General features: G+C 39.8%; 3 protein-coding genes across 4 annotated transcripts in view; all 3 read right to left on the bottom strand.

Moving 5' to 3' along the window:
• The window catches only part of slc27a4 (solute carrier family 27 member 4), a 35380-nt gene extending 31625 nt beyond the window's left edge, over window positions 1-3755 (bottom strand). The window contains exons 1-2 of one of the 2 annotated variants that reach the window (XM_074618083.1): window positions 3736-3755; window positions 3385-3479 (exon numbers count right to left, since the gene is read on the bottom strand). The gene's annotated coding sequence lies outside the window, so the exon portion shown is untranslated. Of the gene's footprint in view, window positions 1-3384; window positions 3480-3735 lie in introns of those variants that run through there. The other variant, XM_074618081.1, reaches the window with a different exon arrangement.
• Window positions 1055-5791, bottom strand: swi5 (SWI5 homologous recombination repair protein). The gene is made up of 5 exons (XM_074618697.1): window positions 5694-5791; window positions 3966-4014; window positions 3736-3839; window positions 3385-3479; window positions 1055-1059 (listed from the first exon to the last, which is right to left on the bottom strand). The coding sequence occupies exons 1-5, from the start codon at window positions 5789-5791 to the stop codon at window positions 1055-1057; spliced, it is 351 nt and encodes a 116-aa protein (XP_074474798.1).
• A 6865-nt stretch (window positions 5792-12656) lies between these two features.
• The window catches only part of LOC141757425 (protein FAM163B-like), a 30350-nt gene continuing 20169 nt past the window's right edge, over window positions 12657-22837 (bottom strand). Inside the window, exons 2-3 of the mRNA XM_074617903.1 lie at window positions 19858-19973; window positions 12657-15155 (exon numbers count right to left, since the gene is read on the bottom strand). Of these exons, the coding sequence (XP_074474004.1) occupies window positions 14715-15155; window positions 19858-19950 (534 nt within the window). The 5' untranslated portion in view covers window positions 19951-19973 and the 3' untranslated portion in view covers window positions 12657-14714. The remainder of the gene's footprint in view (window positions 15156-19857; window positions 19974-22837) is intronic.

The following is a 22837-nucleotide window of genomic DNA, read 5'->3' on the forward strand; positions in this document are numbered from 1 at the left end:
CTGACATTTCATGAAATGTCATCTTAGAAAGTACAGCACCTGAATAATAGGTTCATTTCAGACTACGGCGCCAAATTAATAGATTTTGTCATATCTACGTACTGTATATAGGCAACACGGTTGATTATAAACAGTCTGGAACAACTTTCAACAAAAACTAAGAATTTAAAAAATAAAGACTTTCACTGTGTATTCAAAATATGTTTGTTTTCACCATAAACTGAAAATGTAAATACAAACACACTTGTCTTGTTATCACCTTATCAACAAAATCAACCTCTCTGTCACCCACTGTTGATAAGTCTATTTTTTTTTTCATCAATAAGAGATCTTACTACATGAATGACAATGGCAAATGTATTATTAGGGAATCTCCTGGATTATATAAATAGATCTAAATGTGTGAAAATGTGTATATTTTCAAGATTATGTAGACAAAAAAAGACATTTCTTGGGAGATGTGACAATGACCTTAATGGCCGACAGATAGACAGACAGACAGAAGGACAGGGTAAGACACAAAGGGACAGTTGTCTTTAGAGGCTACTGCAGGGCATCTCCTCTTGTCTCCTCACTCTCTCCTCAGCCCACCCATCTCCTCCCTCTCAGAATAACAGCATACAACAGCAACTCAGTGTTTAAGTGTACACTCTTTGTGAAAGTGAAAGTGAGTGTGTGTGAGTGAGTGTCTGTGTGTGTTTGATAGAAAGTGAGAGAGAGAGAGAGCGAGAGAGAGAGAGCGAGAGAGAGAGAGAGAGAGAGAGAGAGCAGGAAGGGGGAAGAAGAGGATGATAGCATGAGTTTGTATTTGACCGTTTGTGTATGTGTGAGTGTATGCATGTGCCTGCATGACAGACAGAGATTGCAATTGTGTGTGTGTGTCTACGTGGTTTGAAAGACTGCCATTGTGTCATAGGGGAAACGCCACCTCCATTCACTGAGAGGTCATTATCATCCTGACTCTCCACTGTACTGTACTGACAGAGGATTTAAAGAGATAGCAAGCTTTTAACTCACAGTCTACATTTAAAATGAGAGATACATCTATACACAGCTATTCTACACAGACAACCACAGAGGTGGGAAATTAAGTGATGTTAGAGCATTTGAGGAATGTAAAACTATCTATGTTGTCCCTGCGATTCCACAAAGACTTAATGTTGTTAAGGATGTTCAGATTTGATTTGACCCCTGGCACACAAGCATGTAAAAGTAGGTAAAAAGTCATGTTTGTTATGACACACGCGCAGATCATAATGTGACTTGGCTGTGATTCACCAAAACCTTCCTTGACGGTGTAAAAATGTGTGAACTCCACAATTACTCAACCTCATGCAGTAACTTGCAACACATGCACGCAAATATATTTTTAAAGACACACAGAATTACAACACTCACTGTAGCCTGCTATTTCCTTATACTAGTGTGTGCCCAGACGGAGAGATTTACACAGTATCAGTATGCAGTGTCACAGGAATTATGACAAACGTTGTAGGGAGAAGGTGAAGTGTCAACGCAACTTTCTGATCTCTTTGGGAAAGGAAAGTGATGGTCTACAGCCTGACGATGTTGTGCTGGTTGCTATCCGATCAGGGATTTGAGTTAGGTGATTATTAAATGTATTGCACCAAAAGTATTGCAATTTCAACTAAATTAATATTTCTGTCATCATATCATGCATGACGACAAAGCTGATCAATATTAGCCAACATATGACTGGACACAGAAAATTAAAAAGGACTTTCAGTGGCTGTGAGAACCCAAGTATAACCAGAATAAGAGAGGCACGTCAACCAATCACATTTTCTGTTAAGTGTTAATCTAACGGAATGAATATTTTATAAACAAGCCAGTGGAATCTAAATATAAACATAATCAGCATTGTGGGATTAAATACTTGAAGGTTGTCAGAAGGTTCCTCCTCTGTCTAAAGTTAAGACTGGCCTTGGATTTTGATTTAAGCACCAGAGGGAAACAGAGACACTGCTGCACTGTCGCCCTCTGGTGGCTGGCTGGCTGTACAACAACTTGAATTTCAACCAATTTCAAGAGTTGTGCAAGGATGACATATTTTCATAAACTAACCCAGAAGTTAGCATCGCCTTGGGTTCCCTCATCGAAAAGCCAATGGGATTTTACCATTGGGTTTTGGATTATTATATAACATAAACTCTGTGGCAAACACACTTTTAGGGTTACTTACACATTTTGTTCAGTAAGATAATCTTCACAAATGAACATCACTTCTATGATTTTTGAGTTAACTCATTTCTGGGTTTTAGGACTAATTCCTGCAGCACTCTATACGTTGCAATGACACCGAGCAAAGCCCATAATTTTTAGTTTACACCGTTCCTACAAGCTATAGTTGCAATACCTAATCAGATAATAGCTTATACAAATGTACCATTTGATGATGTATGTTTAAATAACTTGTGTGTAATGTAATGTAATAAATGTATATTTTAGCACACATAAAGATGGGCATGGCTGCATATCAGGTTTTATGAGTACACTCCCGTTCATTTTCTCCATAGATATCATTCTGCGCTATAATATTTCATTGGTGCGTTCCCATCAAAATACCACGAGGTATTAGACTGTGACAACAATAACTGTATTTGACCATGTGGTAAATCCAATGTTGTCTTAGTTTAAGGGTGTCTATTCATCTTAGTAATTTAAGTAGTTTTTAACCTTTGAGCAGTTTGTTTTCTTTGGTCCAAATCACACCAGAAACAAGACATATTGTTGTATGCCTCATCTTGTCTGTTCAGGGTTCACACTGCCTTATAATAAATGAGCCAAGAGGTGTAAAACATGAGTCACATAGTCAGACAGACAACTCATTCAACTGACAGTTTGGGTTAGCTGTCATCTCGCAACACTATTTTTTTGGGGGTTTAGAGAGTCTGCAAAGAAATAGTTGAAAATGACTCACACAACTCATAACTGCAACTGGACTTCATCTGTCATGGATACAAAAAAGGCTACTGCTAACCAAGGGAGGACAGGACGCGTCCTATAAATGGCTGCTACGATCAGCAGACATGCCGGGCATTAAATGTATACCGTGGATGGTTCATGTTGCTGTCATACCATACATTTTCCACAGCTCAGATCACTTAGAAGAAACATTCCTCCAGTCTCCATGTGACTGTGCACTAGAATTCAAATTCAAATTCTGTATATGGTAGAAAGGAGAGGCCTTAACACTGACATGTATATACATTTGTCTTGAAGTGTAATGTATCTGATCCACTATATTCAATTATAAACATTAGAACTTAAAATGTTATCTCGGCCTTTTAAATTAGACCATTATGCACTTTTAAATGCTACTAAAAACTAGTAAATTCAAATGTCTATGAGTATTTCTCTTACCAATACGACCCAGGAGGGACTGTCCAATGTCTTTGATGTCATTGTACTCATGCAGCATATCAATATGACGCTCCAGCTCCTCTACTCTGCAACCCCTGGAGAAACACACACACACAACTGGTCAAAGCAAATCAGAATACATTGATAAACTGTGTGCAGGCAAGAAGAGCACACGTGCATTATAATGGGTATTTCACTGTAATATTATTTATTCCCTGCCCCCTAACACTAAACTGAATCATCAACGACATCATCAACATGGCGACATGCTTGACCTCCTCAACCCATACCGTTGAAGTTGGACCTCAAAGACAGAAATACATGTAGACAAACACACACAGCTGTACTCACTCAGCCTCCAGCTGTGCTATCTCTGAGTCCAGCTGGTCTCTTTTCCTCTCCAGCTCTGCCACCTCCTCTGCTGGGCTAACTTTAGCACTCTCGGTTACTTGAAGCTGGCAGGTGCAAAACAGACAACCATGATACTGGGATGCACATTTGGCACTTATGTGTGTGTGTGTGTGTGTGTGTGTGTGTGTGTGTGTGTGTGTGTGTTAAAGACAGAGACGGGGTTTACTTACAGGTGATTTGAAGTTGGAGTTGACTCTCCTAAACTTTGAGAATGGTGTTCTGTGGGGAGAGATGGGAGGGAAACTATACTCTTAAAGACAGGATGTTTGTACACTACATTTTTTTATTGACGGACAAAGGAATCACTTTTAGTCATAAACTGTCAAGGTGGAAATTAACTAATTTTATATTTGACAAGTTCTGCAAAAAGACAGTATATTTTACAAATAAATCAAAAGGCATTTTTAACAACTTGAACAGATTATGTGGGATACCCACACAGAGGAGCATAATGGGAGTGAAAAGGTAGGTGAACTTTGACCTCTCGTCCGTGATCATTGGCCAGCTTACAGAAAATGAACTTAACACTTACAGACTTTTCCCCAACTGCCATAAACCTCCTGAACTCTGACGTCTCCTCTTTCTGAGTTGAACACGTGCAATGTAAATGTGCAATAACACGTTGGTCACTTTTGCAATGTAAATACTGTAGATCTACTGTTACGGATATGTGCAATAACATGCTGATCACTCTGTGCAATAATTATATGATGCTGTGCAATAATTATATAATTATTTGACGGACACTTTGTGCAATAATCTGGCAAAACTGTAATCTGGCACAACTGTCATCGCATCAATATACATATTGTATTTTTATATTTTATTATCTTTTATATATTTTATATTTATATTGCACTCTCTTTTTTTATTGCATTATCTTTCATTAGCACCTATGGGATTGCCAAACTCTAATTTCGTTGTACTACACAATGACAATAAAGGGCTTGAATTGAAAAATTCATTAATTTATGCATTTTCCCCACATTAAAACCCAGTCAAATAAACAGAGCGACATGTCACGTCTGAGATTAGCTAATAAAAACTTCAGTTTTTTATCATAGCAGGCCTTTCTGTAAATAAGAAAGGGGTTAAACAGTAGTGATGTGTCTGTCGCGAACGAACCGGCTAAAAGAGCCGGCTCTTCTAAGTGAACAATGTTTTTTGTTTTTTTATTAATTCAAGGCAGAATGATAGGACGATCTTCTCCGCGCCACGGGCACTCAATGCACTAATTGTGACTTGACGTTGTGTTAATGGCGTCCGTGCGACCAGTCAGGTGATGACAGACAAGGATCATACCATCAAGCAGGGAGGGGCGGGTGCGCGGCGTGTGACGGTCTACAGGTACAGAGCAGGAGGGAGAGGAGGAGAGAAAGAGAGAGAGGAGTGCGGTACGCGAATAGCAGACAAGATGAGGGATGGTCGGAAATGAAGCAGCATGTCAAATTATGATATTCTGGAAATTATAAGGTTTAGTATAATTATATTGAATAATTTAAGTGATATATGTGCACGCATACTAATCATAAGTCAAAACAGCGTTAAATTTGGCTGAATTATAAAAAGGCAGAAGTGGTAAAAATGAAGAGCCGTTTGGGAGCCGAAAGAGCCGGCTCTTCTTGGTGAGCTGAGCCAAATGATCTGGATCACTAAAAAGAGACGGAATTCCCATCACTAGTTACAGCAACCAGTGACATATAACATTAGCACATATAGTCACAGAAAGGTCTTGGGAGCAATATCACAGCGACACAGGGGGACAATGGAACAAGAATATGCTTTTGCAAAGTGATTACAACAAGCTAATCAGCAATGCCTGACAATAATATGATGTCCGATGCTGACAGAAGTTATATCAATTAGCTAGCGTTAGTGCTAACTGTTACCTTGGTTACCTTTTCAGAGCTCCTTTCTTCAAGTCTTTCCCCTCCGGAGTCGAAACTGGACACTTATTAGCACTACAGTGGGTTTCAGCAGACTGCTCTATGTTCATACTGCCTTAATGTTGTGAAAATAAGTGTGTTATGGTTGATTTAACCCAATAGGAGCAACATATGAACCATAGAAATGACAGAAGTAGGCAGTTCGCAATTCGCGGTTAACAGTTAACAGACGTATACTGAAACCTGATTGGTTCTTGAAACAAGGAGGCGGGACTTGGTTCTTGTTCTTTGCGCTGATTGGCTGATTGTAATACCAACTTGTAGGTGCATACCGCCACCTACCGTACCGGAGTATGTAGAACAGGATCTATAGACAACAGTGTAAATAAAAATAAAACAAACTCTATTCTATTAAACAATCTGGTGTTTATTATGAAATCTATTACCCCCTTTCTGTGTTTCCCACACATTTACACTTACACTTTACACTTACTTTACACTATACATCCTATATACCACTTTATAGACTGCACATATGTACATATTACATTTATTTATTGCACATATTACATGTATTTATTGATGGACAGTACACACTATGGTCACCCATTCACTCTGTATCTTTTATATCTCTATTATTGTTTGCATAATTTTTGTATACCTTTACCTCTCCTGTGTTTCTCTCTGTTTGCTGGTGTTTGCTGATGTTGCTGCTTTGATACCTGAATTTCCCTCCGGGGATTAATAAAGGTTAATCTTATCTTATCTTATCTTATCCTATCTTATCTTATCTTATCTTATCTCCATTTGTTTGGTTACTCTGGTACAAAGTATTAAACACTATCACCATAAACAACTTAGACTTGTATTTTTGTTTTATATAGCCTATGATACTCAGCACGTAGGCTAAAATTTAAACAGACTATTAGCGTCATGTCTGCAAAGCATTTTAAGTAAAATCCCTTTGTCACGAGTAAGTAGCGCACACAGCGTTTTCATTAACATTCACAGATTCCTCTGTATTTTATTTAAATATTCGTCAGTATGAAAAATAACTGACGTGATTGTCAACATAAATGATAGGCAAATAGACTATAAATGCACTGTAAACAATTGGGTCACAGTCCTATTAAATGGTTACAGTTTTGTCATGTAGGCTAGTGATAAGCCTACCAGTAAATCATCAAGGGGTGGGGAATAATAGCCTATTTGAGACCAAGATAAGTAACAACATGAAATAATTTGTGACCCTTTCAGTAGAGTTTCATTATTGGATGTAAGGTAAAAAAAATATCCATCTTAAAGCTAAACTTGAGAGGGGTTGTCAGCCCAAATATTAGGCCTACATTTAGTTAATTAACAACCAGAGTCAGAGCCAATGTTTGGCTGGCATGTGTCAACAAAGCTACTATCTTTATTGGACCGCCAGGTGGCGACAAAGCACAATCTTAATTGACTCTTTTATTTCTGCCTCCATCATATTTCTCTGTTGATTCCCTCTCACAACATACAGATTCTCCATCCCTCTCTCTCTTTCTCTCTCTGTCTGAAACAACCCACTCACTTGTTGACTGAGAAAAATATTGCATAATCTGAGAGCGATGTGGCATATATTCATGTGCTAATCTAAACTGAGGCTACTCTAAACTGCTCGCCAGCCTCTCAGACTGATTCAAAGCCACCGGCGCTCTAAATCTAAAGAGGTGGTGGATTAAAAAAGCAAAAGGTCACGTTCAATCCACAAACACAGACACACAGACACACACACACACATACACACATTTCCACCACATATTGGGGCCAGCACAGTTCACTGGGCAAGAACCAAAGGAAGAGGAACACAGCAGAATATTTAGCTCTTAAAACACAGAGAGAGAGAGAGAGAGAGAGAGAGAGAGAGAGAGAGGGTTCATAGAGACAAGAGGAGAGTGAGACAGAAAGGCAGACAAAATGTGTATCCAGGCGGGTTGGTGTTGGGGAGTGTAGAGGACATAAGATTGAGTCCATTCTGCGTTGTGTCCTCAGGATTCATTGCTTATTTATTAGTTGTTATACAGAGACAGCGAGGGTCTGGAATGAAAAATTCAGACAGGAGGCATGGCCTTTTCTCCTTTTAGAAATCACAAGACTACACACACTGGGCGGTTAATGGCTCCTGCATGCAGTCATGTGTGTGAGAGAGACAGAGAGGGAGAGATTTGTGGAGGATGGCTATTTCTCCACAACTCTGACACAGCAATAAGCATCCATGTGTGTGTGTGTGTGTGTGTGTGTGTGTGTTACACATTTTCTGAATGGCTGCTATGCATTTCTAAGTTTTGTTAGTTAAAAAAGTTTAATCTGTGAGTGCTGTAAGGACATTTTTGTTGCAGCAAATGTAAGCTGTTATTGTGAGCAAGTGTCTGCTTGTGATGTTAGTTGTACTTTGGTCTATAGTCTGAGGAAAGTGCTCCTTCCTAATGTGCTACCAAGCTCTCAAAGCTTGGACTGCCTGTGTTTATTTTTGGCAGTCTGGGTAATGTCCATATTGGCGACGAGGGGTCTCAGGAATGCCAAGATAAAGGACGAAAGCAGGAGTCTTTTTTTTATGCTCAAGAACACTGCTGTATGCTTTAAATGAACATGATTAGAAGTAAAGTGTGCAGGTGGATGGGAGTATTATTCGATGACAGTTTGTCATGGTAGGAAAAGCACAGGTGGTACTAATAACACTAATGATGGCTCTGTTCTTTTCAAGGGCCCCGTTAAGTCATGACAGTGTGACAGTGAGGCAGTACGCACACGATGAGGATCCTGAAACCAAAGCAGCTAAAAGGGATTCAGCGATCATTAATTCTATTATTTATGTGCTTTTCGTACTGTGACATGTCAAAATGTCTTTTGTGGAAAAAGGCCTAATGTGTGTTTAAAGTAATTCACATTTCACTTTTCTTTTCTTTTCTTTTTTTATCTTAACTTTAGGTACAATTTCTAGTTTTTATTTTTTTTTATTTTTAGCAAACTCCAGCCATTGAGGAATCCTGTTAGATGGGATTAGTTTTAGGGCTGCAACTAACGATTATTTTCATTGTTGATTAATCTGTTGATTATTTTCTCGATTAATCCATTAGTTGTTTGGTCTATAAAAAGTCAGAAAATGGTGAAAAATGTCGATCAGTGTTTTTCCCAAAGCCCAAAATGACGTCCTCAAATGTCTTGTTTAGTCCACAAGTCAAAGATATTCAGATTAGTGTCACAGAGGAGTAAAGAAACCAGAAAATATTCACATTTAAGAAGCTGGAATCAGAGAATTTAGACTTTTTTTCCCCTACAAAATGACTCAAACCGATTAATCAATAGTTGTCAATTAATTTAATAGTTGACAACTAATTGATTAATTGTTGCAGCTCTAACTGGTTTCTCTGGAAAATGGTAGTAAGTTGACCTTGACTTAAGTTTAGCTTTTGGTTTCTTTATTTCCAAAATGAAGACGGAACTTGCTCATGCTCAACACATTTGTATTTTCTTGGATTTGTGACAGGCCTAAACCAATTTCAAGTCCTTTTACTGAATGTTTTTTGCATAAAATCCTCATAAAAATTAAAAATGCGGGTAAACGACCACATTTTTCTGTCCAACGTGGAGAGACAAGTAGTTCTTTTTCACAACAGATGGCTCAAAACTTTGAGAAATGAAATATTTATCTTTCACTGTTGACAATCTGAAGAAAGTTTCATACAAGGCTTGTATAGAGAAGGGAGGATTTGAAAAGAGTGCATGAGAGGGACGAGGTGAGAAAAGTAAGTATAGAAGGAAAATCTGAACAGGAGAAGAACTGGGAAGGAATGGGAATGAGAGGAAGGGAACAGGACAAGCTTTTGCTTGTCATGTTAGCTGGAAAGCCTCGTATCTATCATGTTCATAATTCATGGAAGCCCAGCCGCTCCTCTGTATACTGCATCTAAATTCCACTGCTGGGGAATTATGACCAGGGACCATAAAATACATGATGTAGGGGGGGATAGAAGAGGAAGAAGAAGAAGAAGAAAGAGAGAGAGAGAGAGAGAAAAGAGATGCAGCAGTGGACAGACAGGATGAGAGAGAGTGAGCTCACTGCTGCAGGATGAGGGGCAGATGATTCAAAGCATGTCATAAAACATCGATACACCTCTACAGGCCGCGCCATGAGCTCTGCTTACACTGGAGGCGATTATGCCTCTAAATAATTCACAAAGCCTGCACAAGCGCTTATTCACACAAATACAGTAGGACAATGCAAACAAAGACAGAAATGGATACAAAACACACACTTTCCAAAAACCTATACACACACAAATGTATACTCCTGTTGTGCAACCACCAATACAAATCACATTATGGAGGTTTTTGGCTGGAGTAAAACTTAAAGATTGGTGTTTATATTTAGCTATTCAGCATCCAGAGCGTCGGCGAAGGGCTCTTTTGATAGAAAGCAGCCGATAGATCTGTTTCACTTATGAGGCAGACTCTTGCTGAGCTGGACAATGTCGGCCGTGATGGACGGATACCGGCGCCACAAACCTTCAACCTCTGTTTCACAACAACATCTCAATCAAAAAACAGTATTGATTCCCACAGCAGGTGTTTGCTGCTGAATGTTACAGATGCCTTTGCAATTTGACAGAGCTATAAGACGTCAAACTGAGAACGGTAAGACAAGTAATATCATTACATGTAAATTGTGGCGACTGCATAAATAAATACATTTCCAGCCAATGTTTCCTTGCGCGCTGGTGTGACAGTAATTCCGTGTTACAGTGCAATTCATGTAGGAATAAATGAGAATTTGAATGTAGCCACATCAAAAAGAATCCGTCATAATCTGAAAGGTTTTTCATGTCTGCATCGGTGCTGTTGTATTAATGCCATCACAAAATGGCTATTCATGTCTCTGCCAGGGAGGCCTCGGTTTGATATCAGCTCCTCTATACGCCTCCATCTGTCTGTGTGTTCTGTGCTATTTCTCATTCATTAGCTCTGACTCATCCTTCTAATAACTACCTCTATTTCCTCTCTGAAATAGTTTTCAGTTGTTTTTCTATTGCGTGATTAGTCTGCTCGTCTCTCTGACTCACTCGGTTTATTGTCAGAATAAAGCGTCCCATTTTCGTCTTTTTAGCCTTCCTGTGCGGATGACTTTTCATTGTGGCTATCACTTCCTCGCCTCTGACTGTCAGGTTGGTTTATCATCACACTTACAATAAGCATGCCATTCTTGTTTCTTCCCATTCAAACATGGTTGCTGTCACCTCGTCGCCGCAGGGCTGACTGGATCTGTGTGCAAACAGTCTTTATCGCTGTTGCTGTGGTTAGAGACTTGGCAGGCTGCACTGTTTGATCTGTTGTAGTATGTCTGATGTTCGGCTTTTAACATAAAACAAAAATGATTTCTCTCTGAGACACATTTGCACCTGTGAGCTTTCGGAGAATCCAACACTTGGCTGCCCCTGGGAAATGACAGAAATGTTCCTCTATATGAGTTGAGATGATGAACAGATGTTGTCTTATTAGCTCCATCAACAACATATGGCCCACATATGCACCAAGCAAAACTGAATTAGATTGCTTTTCAATCTAGGATGGGTCAAAAGAGATATCTAAATGATCAGTAAACCTAAAGGTCTAAATCCCACTTTCATTCCTGCGGTCTATACAAAAAATAAATCTTGTATTTCCTTGCAGGACACTCTGCATGGCTCTGCTGTTTGTGGTGTGGTGCTCCGACCAAAGCATACATTTCAGCTATAGCTGATATTTACCCTGCGTTTAGCTGTTCACTAAATAAGATAATCCAGGATGATGTGCCATGCTTTTGGTTGAATCCAATGTTAAACATTTGGCAGCAAGCAGAAATATAGTCCTGTGGAGCCCTGCCCGGGCAATACACATTGGGAAGGGGACCCCTTGGTGCCCCCATGTTCAAAAAAACGCAGCAAAAGTGCCTTCTTGGATGCCTCTAGATAAAACATGATAAAGAGCCCTCTAAGAGGCACTTCCAATATGATAATATATATGTAATATGATGAATAATGTGCCCTCTTAGGTGCCCTTAAATTAAGAAAACATGTTAAAGTGCCCTGTAGGGTGCCTTTAAATGGAGAAAACAGGATGAAGTGCCCTCTAAGGTGCTCTTCCAGTGAAGAAAACATGATGAAGTGCCCTTGAGGGTGCCATTAAATGGAGAAAATGTGATAAAGTGCCCTCTTGGGTGCCCTTCCAGAGGAGAAAACATGATAATGTGCCCCCTAGAGTGCCCTTAAATGGAGAAAACGTGATAAAGTGCCCTCTTGGGTGCCCTTAAATTGAGAAAACATGTTAAAGTGCCCTCTAGAGTGCCCTTCCAGTGGAGAAAACATGATAAAGTACCCTCTAGGGTGCCCTTCCAGTGGAGAAAACTTGATAAAGTACCCTCTAGGGTGCCTTTCCAGTGGAGAAAACATGATAAAGGGCCCTCTAATGCTCTTCCAGTAGAGAAAACGGGATGAAATGCCCTCTAGAGTGTCCTTAAATGGAGAAAACATGATAAAGTACCCTCTAGGGTGCCTTTCCAGTGGAGAAAACATGATAAAGTGCCCTCTAGTGCTCTTCCAGTAGAGAAAATGGGATAATGTGTGGAACATGATGCAATGCCATACAGGCTGTCCTATAGGTGTCCCACCGCATGTAGCTTGTGCCTTTTTTCTTCTTCTTGCCCCTGCCCCTCAGAAAGCCTGAGTCCGCCACTGCACATTCATATTACAGTAAATGTCCATTGATGAACCTTTATTTCAAGAGTCACTTCATATAAAAGTACACAATGCAAACATGGTTTTAAATGTGTAAATGACTTGAATTGAACGAATGACTTCCCATGGCCTATCATTCACAAACATTTAACTATGAATTTCAGCCACAGGAACATTTTACTAAACGTTTAGTTTTGGTGAAATTAACAGCAACAACGAAACAGATCAGGAGGATTTTCACACCATTTTATTAGCAACAATGTGTCTGTTAGTTATATATTAGAAACAAGGACAGAGACATTTCTGCTGTACTGTACTGAGTCTGAAAAACCAGCTGGATCATAAAATAAAGCAAGTAATTCAAATACTGTAGGGAAAAAGCAACACTGCATTTGAATATACACTTGTAATAATAATAATAATAATAATGATAATAATTATAATAAACTTCTCTCATAATTCTTTATGGCACAAAATTTCCTGTGCAACTGTCACATCTGTTTAAAAAGTAAAAGCGTAGCATTGAGTGTGTTGATGTATGTGTGTGTGTGTGTGCATGTGTGTTGTTGTGTATTTGCAGGAAAGCACACAAGAGGAAAAACTTAAAACGAAATCACTCACTGTCTCACCCTTTGGGAATATAAATGAGCATGATTGCTGATAAAAATCAGCAGAGAGACAGAAAGAGAGGTACAACAGCATTTACCATCCATTTTTTAGAAGGGAGGCGTTCCAAGAGGGACAATCCAATCAGCTTCAAGCCTCTCACAACCACAAGCATTTCTTCTTGAAATCAAGCAGTAAATAATTTCATTCATTAAACGTGTGTCCCGTGTCCATAAAACTCAGCCACTGCTCCTCCTGCCAGGCCGCTCAGCCAAGCGCTGGAAATAAAAACAATCCCAAGAAGGACCTCTCTGAATACCTCAGAGGAAGAGCAAATATTCCTCAGTCCAACGAGTCGAGAGAGAGTGTATGCTATGGCCTGTTAAATATTTATAGATGTGCCTTTAAAGGTGAACTAGCCCATGAATCCACGTATCAACAAATCAGAGACGACACAAGGAATGCAGTGAAGAGTCCATGAAAAGAAACTCCGGTGAAGACCTTAAATGAATATCACGCTGTAAAGTTGCCGTAAAAACTCCTCTGACTGCCACCTACAACGAGTCTGTGTTACAGCGTTAATCAGTAAAATAAACATTTACAAAATCTGGTCACTCTTTGCATTAATTTAAAAGGTAAAGTGGCAAACTAATACAATCCCTTCACCCTTTACAATAAATGTTTAAAATGTTATTGCAACCCACCACTGGGTTCGGTATACATAGGGGGGTGACAGACTTTATGGAATAAGAATCCTGGTATAACAACTGAGTTATACACACACGCACACACACACATGCATGCAAGCACAGTCACACGAATGCACACGAATGCAAGAACCCGTCCCCCTTTGGCACCTACATGTAGTCCACCCCGCCTGCAAGAACACAGAGGTCTGTCTCTGCTCAAGTGTATGTAGTATACTGTATATATATATATACACTTTGTGTGGTCAGCAGACACTCGGAGAAACCAGAGAGACCTCTATGAAAGGATGTGGAGAAAAAAAAACAAGCAGGGATTTCCATCTTCTGTGAGCCCTTTATGTCGTAAAATAGTATGGCCTAAGTTAAGTCTATCTGAAATGTCGGTGGGCGGCAGCTAAAACATGACATCCCCCCTTCGTCCACTGGTGGTGAGTGATATTTTATAATCTCTATAATCTGTGGATGGAGGAGCAGACCGATCATCCCGTCATAGGAGAGGGAAACACTGGACTTCTCCTAATCATATTTCGACTGTAGCAGCTATGGCAGAGAGAAAATCCCTGCCGATTATGTCATTTTGACATGGCGGGAATCTGTGTGTCTTTCAGGCTATGGGTAGAAGAGTCCAGGGGAAGTAGGGCTACGCAAACTTTATCAAATCGTAAAACAAATTCCATTCTTAGTGTTAAAAAAGAGCTATTCAAAACAAACCAATGTTATTGATAATTTAACATTTTTTTTTAAATACTTTAAACTCTATATTGGCCCATGTGTAAGGTCCTGGACCTGAGCATAGTACCTTTGAAAATCCTGTCCTGAGAGCCATCTGAGTCCTCCATTCTGCAAGAGGTGACCAGTATAGAACGAGACCAGACTAGATCAGACCACACTAGACTGGACTAAAAGGGTCAAGATGACAAAAACACAGTCTGGCTCAAGCCCAAGTCATAGGCCATCCCAACTGCAACCTCGCCTGGCTAAACATCAGTGCTGATGCTACAGCTGCGTTGGAACATGTCCCTCATGGTGACCGACCGGGCGAGGTTTGGTTTACGGTAGTTTGAAATGTTCACAGGCACCGGCAGGTCCAGGTCCTGCTGCTGGACGCTGCGGTAGCTGATCCGGTCGCCTCCGTTCCTCAACCCATCTGGTTGAAGGTGGACCTGCGGTTGAGGGGGCGGCTGGAGGTAGAAAGGCATCTCATAGTGCGTACAGGATGGACAGAAGGTCTGCGAACGCGTCAGTTTCCTGGCCAGCGGAGGGGTGGAGAAAAGGGCGGGGCCATTGGGGATGGAGGAGGCGGCGGCCGTGGCCGCCACAATGTTGTGATTGGAGTGGACCGGCGGAAGGCGGGACGTAACGGCGAAGTCTGGCTCCTCCTCCTCCGACTCGGACTCTTCCTTCTTGCAACAATAATACTGGTGGAAGGAGGACGGGATATGGAGGAAACAAATGAGAGAAGAGGAATAGAGGAAGGGAGGGAGAATATTAGGGTAAAAAGGTTCCGAATAATGTAATGATGAGAGAAGATGGGAGATAAAAAGAGGCATAACAGAGAGTTAATGAACAATAAAGAGAAAGATAAGAGAGAGGGAGGGACATTTATTATACTGAAATGTCTGCATGGCCAAACACAGCAAAATAAATGCTTCGGCAAATTAGTTTACATGCACTATCCAGCCAATAAAGTCGAGGTCAGCCTCTATATTATAATAATTATGGTATTATTTTACAATGCTTGCAACCAGAAAGCCAGAAGGTTTGTGCATATTGAGTAGAAGAAAATGGCAAATAACACTTTATATAAAATAAATAGACAAAATTGATGCATCTAGACATTTATCAACAACAGAACACTACTAAAATTGACTGTGGTTTGCATACGATGGACAGAAAGCATGCATTCACTCAACACTCTTTAGAAAGAGGATGTCTCTCATCATAATAATAGTAATCTAACCCCACTTATAGCCTGTTTCCCCATGAGGTGCTCTCCAACCCACATGACCCCAGATGTTCACGCTCCGCCTCAAAGCTGCGCGTGTGCTACAGTATGACATCAAAAAGGTTTAGTCTCCGGTTCTTTTTTTTGTCATCGTGCTAAATCCTCAACAATTACAGTTCAAACAGACTTGTAAACAGAGAATTTGTGGTCGCTATTTATGGCCCGCAAAATGTAGCTTTCAAATTCATTCCTGGCATCCCGCCAGCTAATATGAATCCATAATTTGTCATCACTTTTGGTTTTTGCTGTATAATGTAAGAATCTCAAGAACTGTAATCAGCTCTAAGTGGAAAGGATCACATCATTTCCACCCCAATGTCACCTTTAAAGCTGATCTTATATGTAAGACTGTATTTATATAGTGCTTTTATCCAAGGTGCTTTACAATCTGCCTCTCCTTCACCCATTCACTCACACATGGATGGCAGCAAGCTATACAAGGCCCAAGCCTAAACACTGGGAGTCATTTGGAGTTCAATGTCTTGCTCAAGGACACTACGACACATGGCTAGGAGGAGCCGGATACAAACCACCAACTCTGTGATTAATGCTCTGCTGAGCCTCAGGCACCTGTCTGTTTTAAGGTGGTAAACGTCTCTGGCTGCTGTTCAGAGCTTTTGAATCCCTATGCAACATATCCTCATACAACGATTCGTATGATGTTTTACGAAAAGTTATTCTTAATTTTTCATTAATTTTCCTACGAAAGTCCACTTGTTACACGCATACAGTCTTTTCAAAATAAACTTCAGCCTTCACAGGAAATAACTTTGTTCAATTAGGCAACAAAACTACTTAGTTAGGTTTAGGAAAAGATTGTGGTTTGGGTTGAAATAACATCGGAAATTACGTAACTTAAGTATGGAAGTTACGTGACAAATCAACGTTGACTTCTGGTTTCACATGTGACATGGACTCCGGTCTCCTGGGCGAAAGGCCGGTGTTCTTTGATTATTCAATTTGATTAAGTGGATTACATATAAATTGATTTTGTGGGATATGTACAAATTACAGTGCCTTACTTTTCATAGGTGTAGCAATGATCAGTGTATGAGAACAGCCTGTCCTATGTGTAGGACAATGGCTTTGCCACAGCCAGATTTTTGGCCATTATACACATATTAATTTACATACGATTATCAGCCCGATCTCGACTGTCATAACATCATTTTCATTTGTTCTGTTCCTATTAAACTCCATTAAGTAATATTCTTGACATTAAAAGCATATGACTCCATGCAATCTGAAAAGATTTTGAGTACTGCTCATCCCATTCTGCAGCATTCAGCCAGTCAGCTCATTGTTTTGGTTTCCAACTTCCCCTCCTCCCTTTCACATATAAACTGTGGGCAGACTGTTTGATTGACTACTGAATTCTGAAGAATGAAGTGCAGAAACATCATATCCATACGCAAAGCATTTAATGAAAAAAGAAAATTCTGTTCACTATACCTTTAAGAGACAGTTTTTGAGATAACTTCAATAACGGCATTATGTCCGATTAAGATGGGCTAAATAAACCTGGAAACCGCTTTGGGTATTCGGAGAAAAGTTTATAAAAAAATACTGTAAGGAGCTTTTGTAATTTGTAATTATTTTAATGAAATTATTATCACGCTCCCCCAAGGAAAATTACATATTTTTCATGTCTCTAGACTAAACTGTTGAGACCCAAATCTTGTGTATATTAAAGCTAAAGAAATAACAGTTACTTTATGATTCCCAGATGTTCAAATGGGGAGCTACATGACAACAAGATTATGTTTGTGTTAATTCAAACCACTTTGGTCTGAGTGGATGTAATGCAGTGTGATTTCTAGGGTTCACTTTCAGGGCATTTAGACTGTCACAGCTTGTACAGCTGCACAAAAAGGAGCAGGTTTGGGGTTGTTACTGTAATGAAGTTCATAAATTAAAGCACAAGTTTGTTTCTTCTGGCGAAGAATTAGATGAGTGATACCACTATATGTAAGGTAAATAGCCTACAAGCCTACAGCAGCTGGTTAGCTTAGAATAAAATGGTAATAGCCATCCATAAAATGGCAAATTGACGTTTTTACACTTGAAATGACATAACAACGTGTTAATTAGTGAGCTAAGCTAACTGGCAGCTGTCTGTAGCCTTATATTTAATGGACAGATATGAGAGTGGTATCAATCTACTCATCTAAGGAGGCAAATGCGTGTTCCCCAAAATGTTGAACTATTCCTTAAAGAAATGGACTAAAATGTAGTGTAGAGTATAGGTTCAATTGTAACTGAGTTTGTTGCATACTGTGTTTGCCAAACAGATTTTTAATGCTCCATTGAAAGTCCAAGTGTCGAACTGCACACAGGGGATTAGTTCAGCGGAACCGAAAGTATACGGCATAATGTAAAACAGAAACAAACCCACATACTTTAATATCAATCCACAGACTGCAGTAATGCTTCCCGCCGGTGTTATTAGGGTGATATTTCAACCTAACTGGAGTTTGTCAAGCGTGAAAACACAAAAGCAGTTCTTTTCCACCTAATTCCATTTTTATTTTATTCACAGAGAGTACAGAGCACCTGGCCAAGACCAGTGATCTGAACATTAGAGCACAAGCCCAGAGAAAGATGGACAGCATGACGACTTTTTAATCATGAAATAATAATGAAACCGAAAGTCTGTAATGCAACTAATGTCAGATAAAGTTCAAAGGTATTGGAGCATATTTTTGTGAGTGCAGACTGTGGCTTTTATGGTGTTGTAGCAATCGTGGACATTTTCTATTCTACCGGCTGTAGAATAGATGATCCACCTGAAGTTCCAGTTATGATCTGTCCCTAATTGGATAGCCAGCTCTGAGTCCCAAAGACCAGGATGAAGAACTGCTGACTGACATACAGTGAGTTTTTACTTCATTACCATGAATATATATTTTAGCCACGCAGAAATTGTAGGGCTAGCAATGTTGGCCATTCGGATGCTCAGCCCACCATTTTGCTCCAGACTGAAATATCTCAGCAACTATGGGATGGATCACCATGCCATTTGGTTTGTGGACTACGGTTTCGAAGCCTCGAGTTCGGTATTTTGGTCGTCACCATCTTGGCTTTTTGCAACCAGAAGTGACACAAGAGGGTGGAGCTAAGTACAACTGAATGCTGAATAAGAATTTTTTTAGGCAACCAAAATGTAACAATTAACTTTCATGAACTGAAAACACGCTGTGAAAGGGTTAAAGTTGTGAGACGAAAACACGGAGAGCAATCAGATCGGACAACGCCGTGGTAGCAACCTGTGACTCACAAGGTGGCCACGCCCTAAAGCATACCTTTTCATTTTCTCATAAGCGTCTATACGATCAGACTTCTTTTTGCAACCAGAGGAGTCACCCCCTGCTGGCTATTAGTAAGAATGCATATTTAAGGCACTTCAGCATTGGCTTCACTTTTCAGACCCAGAGGTTGCCACCTGTGCTTAACTAAGTGCCTCGCTATAGCATAGCTTTGTTATTTCTACTTTAGTGTGTTTGTTTGGAATAAAAACAACTCAACAGACTCCAGTGAAATTTGGTGAGTGTTTTTTTACCATGGGCCAAAGAATACAATATTTGTTTTAGGTTCTGAATGCATCACCATGTGGCCATAAAGTGCTAAACGTTTTGGTTTGTATCCAAATTTAGATGATTGTGCACATCCTGAATGATCCTGCAAAATCTGACATTTTATGTCAAATAGGTTACAGCGACATGAACAGCTTAAAAGGTCATTAATTAGTGATCAGGAGTCAGGAGATTCTCTGACGGGCTTTACAAGTCCTCCAAAAATCATTTCCACCATTCCCCAATCGGCACGACTGTCTAACTGTGTTTTGATGCAATACTGAATACAGCTCTATTGTGAAAATGTCTGAAAATTTTTTCTGCAGCCTTGGCGGATGCAGACAAAGAATGCAGCTACACACAAAAATGTTAATTTGAAAAATTGAAAGAAAGGTCTTATAGGTCACAAAACACTATTTTGCAGATTAAAGCAGCTATGCTTATGACTATCAACAAAATATCATACTCAAGGACATCCCATACATGCAGCCCTGCGGACTTTCACAGGAAATACAGTGAATGCAACAGTGGCTGTGGCCTCACCTGCAGCCTACAGTAGCACAGTACTGCGATGATAAGGAGTAATATTACTGTAGCTAGAATTCCGCCAGTGATGACCACTGTCCCGGCTGTCATTCGAATGGCTCTCCATCAACACCCTGCAGAGAGCAAAAGGAGGGAATGAGAGTGGAAAAGAGTAGGAGGGTAGGGAGCGAGTGAGAGAAGAAATGACGGAGGAGAAAGCACACGATTCATCAGCACAGTGGCTTCATTAAGTAGATTATAACTGTGTGTCATCTCAGTGGTGCTTATTGAATTATCCAGCAGTTAGGAGACATGTAATAGAATCATCCTACAAATGCTGCTCATAATATAGACGGGATCTCAGGCTGGAACACGTAGAAAAAGTATGAGAGAGAGAGGGAGATCAGCATTCAACCGCAGAGCAGCAATGGAAATGAGTCGCGGGATATGGGCATAAATGGAGATAAATGGATGGTGGGAGTGAGGAGAGTTGAAGTGACTGAGCAGGTGATAGAAACAAAGACGGAGCGACATGGAGCGAGAGGGAGAAAGAGGCCAAGTTGAGCTGAGTAATAGGGATAGAAAGGGATATGATGAATGGAGAGACAACATGATGGAGAGGATGAAGAAGGTGGTGTGAGAGACAGATGGGGAGAGGTGATACATTAACAGAGGGCAGATGGAAATGAAGAGGAGTGGATAGGAGAAAGTGGAGGTAAAGGCATGATGACAAAGGAAAACGGGCTGTGTTCAAAATTGCATACTAACATACTATTCATGACGTAACATGAAGTATGTAGTGCGTTACAGCTGCATAGCATGAGGATTTTGTGTATGCAAGAAATGCCCGGATGTATACTAGATTAACAAGAATTTCTCAGAAGGCAATGAGACGTTATTCAACCGACCCAAAATGCATTGCGGCTGTCCAGACTGTCCAATGATTCAGACGGTATAAATAATTAACCATTGGATAAAATAATTCTGAATGATCACCCGATTCGACCTTTATCATGCCATTAAATAGGCATTATCAGTTGCTATAAGCACCATAGATGTGGGTCAGTAGGGGCCTACTAAAATATTTAACATTAAAGTACTTTCTATTTGAAATTGCCTTGAAATAGTACTGGAAATATTAAATTGAGTGGAAGAGGTTATTTACATTTGTGATAAACAATTTGCCTTCAACGGTAGCTCGAACTGGTAATGTTGTAATCGATACTGTCAGGAGATGCAGAGAAGACGTATTGCTTGAGTTTACTTCAGCTTGAACAGTCAGCTGGTAATGGCATACTTAAGTGTTAATTTGGTAGGCAGTCAGCAGTACATACAGATGTAGTATGTAGTACGTTAGTATCAGTGGGCAACCTCTTGGTCTGAAAAGTGAAGCCAATGTGGAAATGCCTTAACCGTGCATTCTTTCTAACAGCCAGCAGGGGGCGACTCCTCTGGTTGCAAAAAGAAGTCAGATTTTATAGAAGTCTATGAGAAAATGAGCCTACTTCTCACTTGATTTATTACCTCAGTAAACATTGTAAACATGAGTTTATGGTCTCAATCACTAGTTTCAAGTCTTCTTCTTCAATACAGCATGATGTTCATTTAGTAAATTATGGTCCCATTTAGAGTCAAATAGACCATAAAGCAGGGGATGCTTTAGGGCGTGGCTATCTTGTGAGTGACAGGTCGCTACCACGGCATTGTCCGGTCTGGGAGTTGTCCGTGTTTTCGTCTTACAACTTTAACTCTTTCAGAGTGTGTTTTCAGTTCTTGAAAGTTAACTAACATTTTGGTTGCCTGAAAGGTCTTATTCTCCGTTGAGTTGTACTTAGCTCCACCCTCTCGTGTCACTTTTGGTTGCAAAAAACTAAGATGGCGACGGCCAAAAGCAAAGATGGGGACGGTCAAAATGCTGAACACAAACCAAATTTGTGACATCACAGTGACTATGTCCACTTCTACAGTCTATGGTTAGTACACGATTTCAAACACAGCCAGGGTTATTGGAGGACTAAAACGACAGGAAAGGTGCCAGAGAACAGACGAAGAGAAAAGAGGAGGAATTTTTCTGAGATTTTGAGTTTGGAAATCTTCAAGCCGACCACACGGTTGAATGAAAACAGATATTTTTATGCATGCAACCGGGTCTCGCATATGCCTAATCCCAGAGAATTTTGTTCATGCCCACTGCTTAAAAATGAATAAAAAAAACATATCCGTGGGTCTATGGTAAAATAACAAATGTCAAGTGCAAGTACTATATGCCACAAACCTTGGGAGAGACAGAATATAGTACTAAAAGTTCTAAACCCACTTGGAACCCAATAATACCATACAAAAAACAAAATACTTTAAGTCACATAAAACATTGTAAAAAAAAATTATGAATTAATGAATAAATAAATGAATAAATACAGAATCTAAAAGTGTTGTCAATTCAAATTAATTGAAAGAGATAATCAAATTTACACCACAAAACAATCTGCTTAGCATTTATGTAGATAGTCAGTGATTTATGGTTCACTATTTGTCCCGGTTTCAAGTATAAGCACAAGAGTATAAGAATAATGTATATCAATACATTGACTTGAGATCTTACTAACAGATGTATAACAGGTACTGAAGATAAGTCAGTCTGTGTTATGTATTTGCACTCCTGAGAAACAGGAGAAAGAGCATTTTTAGGGCATTGCTTCCTTAATCAGATGCATTTGTTGATGTTGAGGGATCATTTAAAAGTCTACACTGAGATGAAGGAGAGAAAAAAAATAGATATGGATGTTTCATTTTTGCTCATTTTTGATTTAACAATGAGCAGATTGAATGGAAACAGACACCAGAACAGAAACAGAATAATGTGAGGTACCGCGCAAAGTGGACAGAGAGAACGATCATGACCTTTATCGCATCAATCAGCAGGAAACATCAAACCGGACAGCTGTGAACTCTGACCTTAAATCAGAGGTCACAACAGAGACAAATGGAGATGTTGAAA

This window comes from Sebastes fasciatus, chromosome 19 (genome assembly GCF_043250625.1).
Source record: "Sebastes fasciatus isolate fSebFas1 chromosome 19, fSebFas1.pri, whole genome shotgun sequence".
In the NCBI taxonomy this organism is placed as follows: Eukaryota; Metazoa; Chordata; class Actinopteri; order Perciformes; family Sebastidae; genus Sebastes; species Sebastes fasciatus.

Bases quoted from the DNA above. Each gene is read 5' to 3' on its own strand.
- swi5 (XM_074618697.1), bottom strand. From the start codon at position 5,791: ATGAACATAGAGCAGTCTGCTGAAACCCACTGTAGTGCTAATAAGTGT. The intron at 4,015-5,693 runs GTAACCAAGGTA...CTCTCCCCACAG, and splicing joins AAGAAAGGAGCTCTGAAAAG to AACACCATTCTCAAAGTTTA. The intron at 3,480-3,735 runs GTGAGTACAGCT...GTGTTTCTCCAG, and splicing joins ATAGCACAGCTGGAGGCTGA to GGGTTGCAGAGTAGAGGAGC.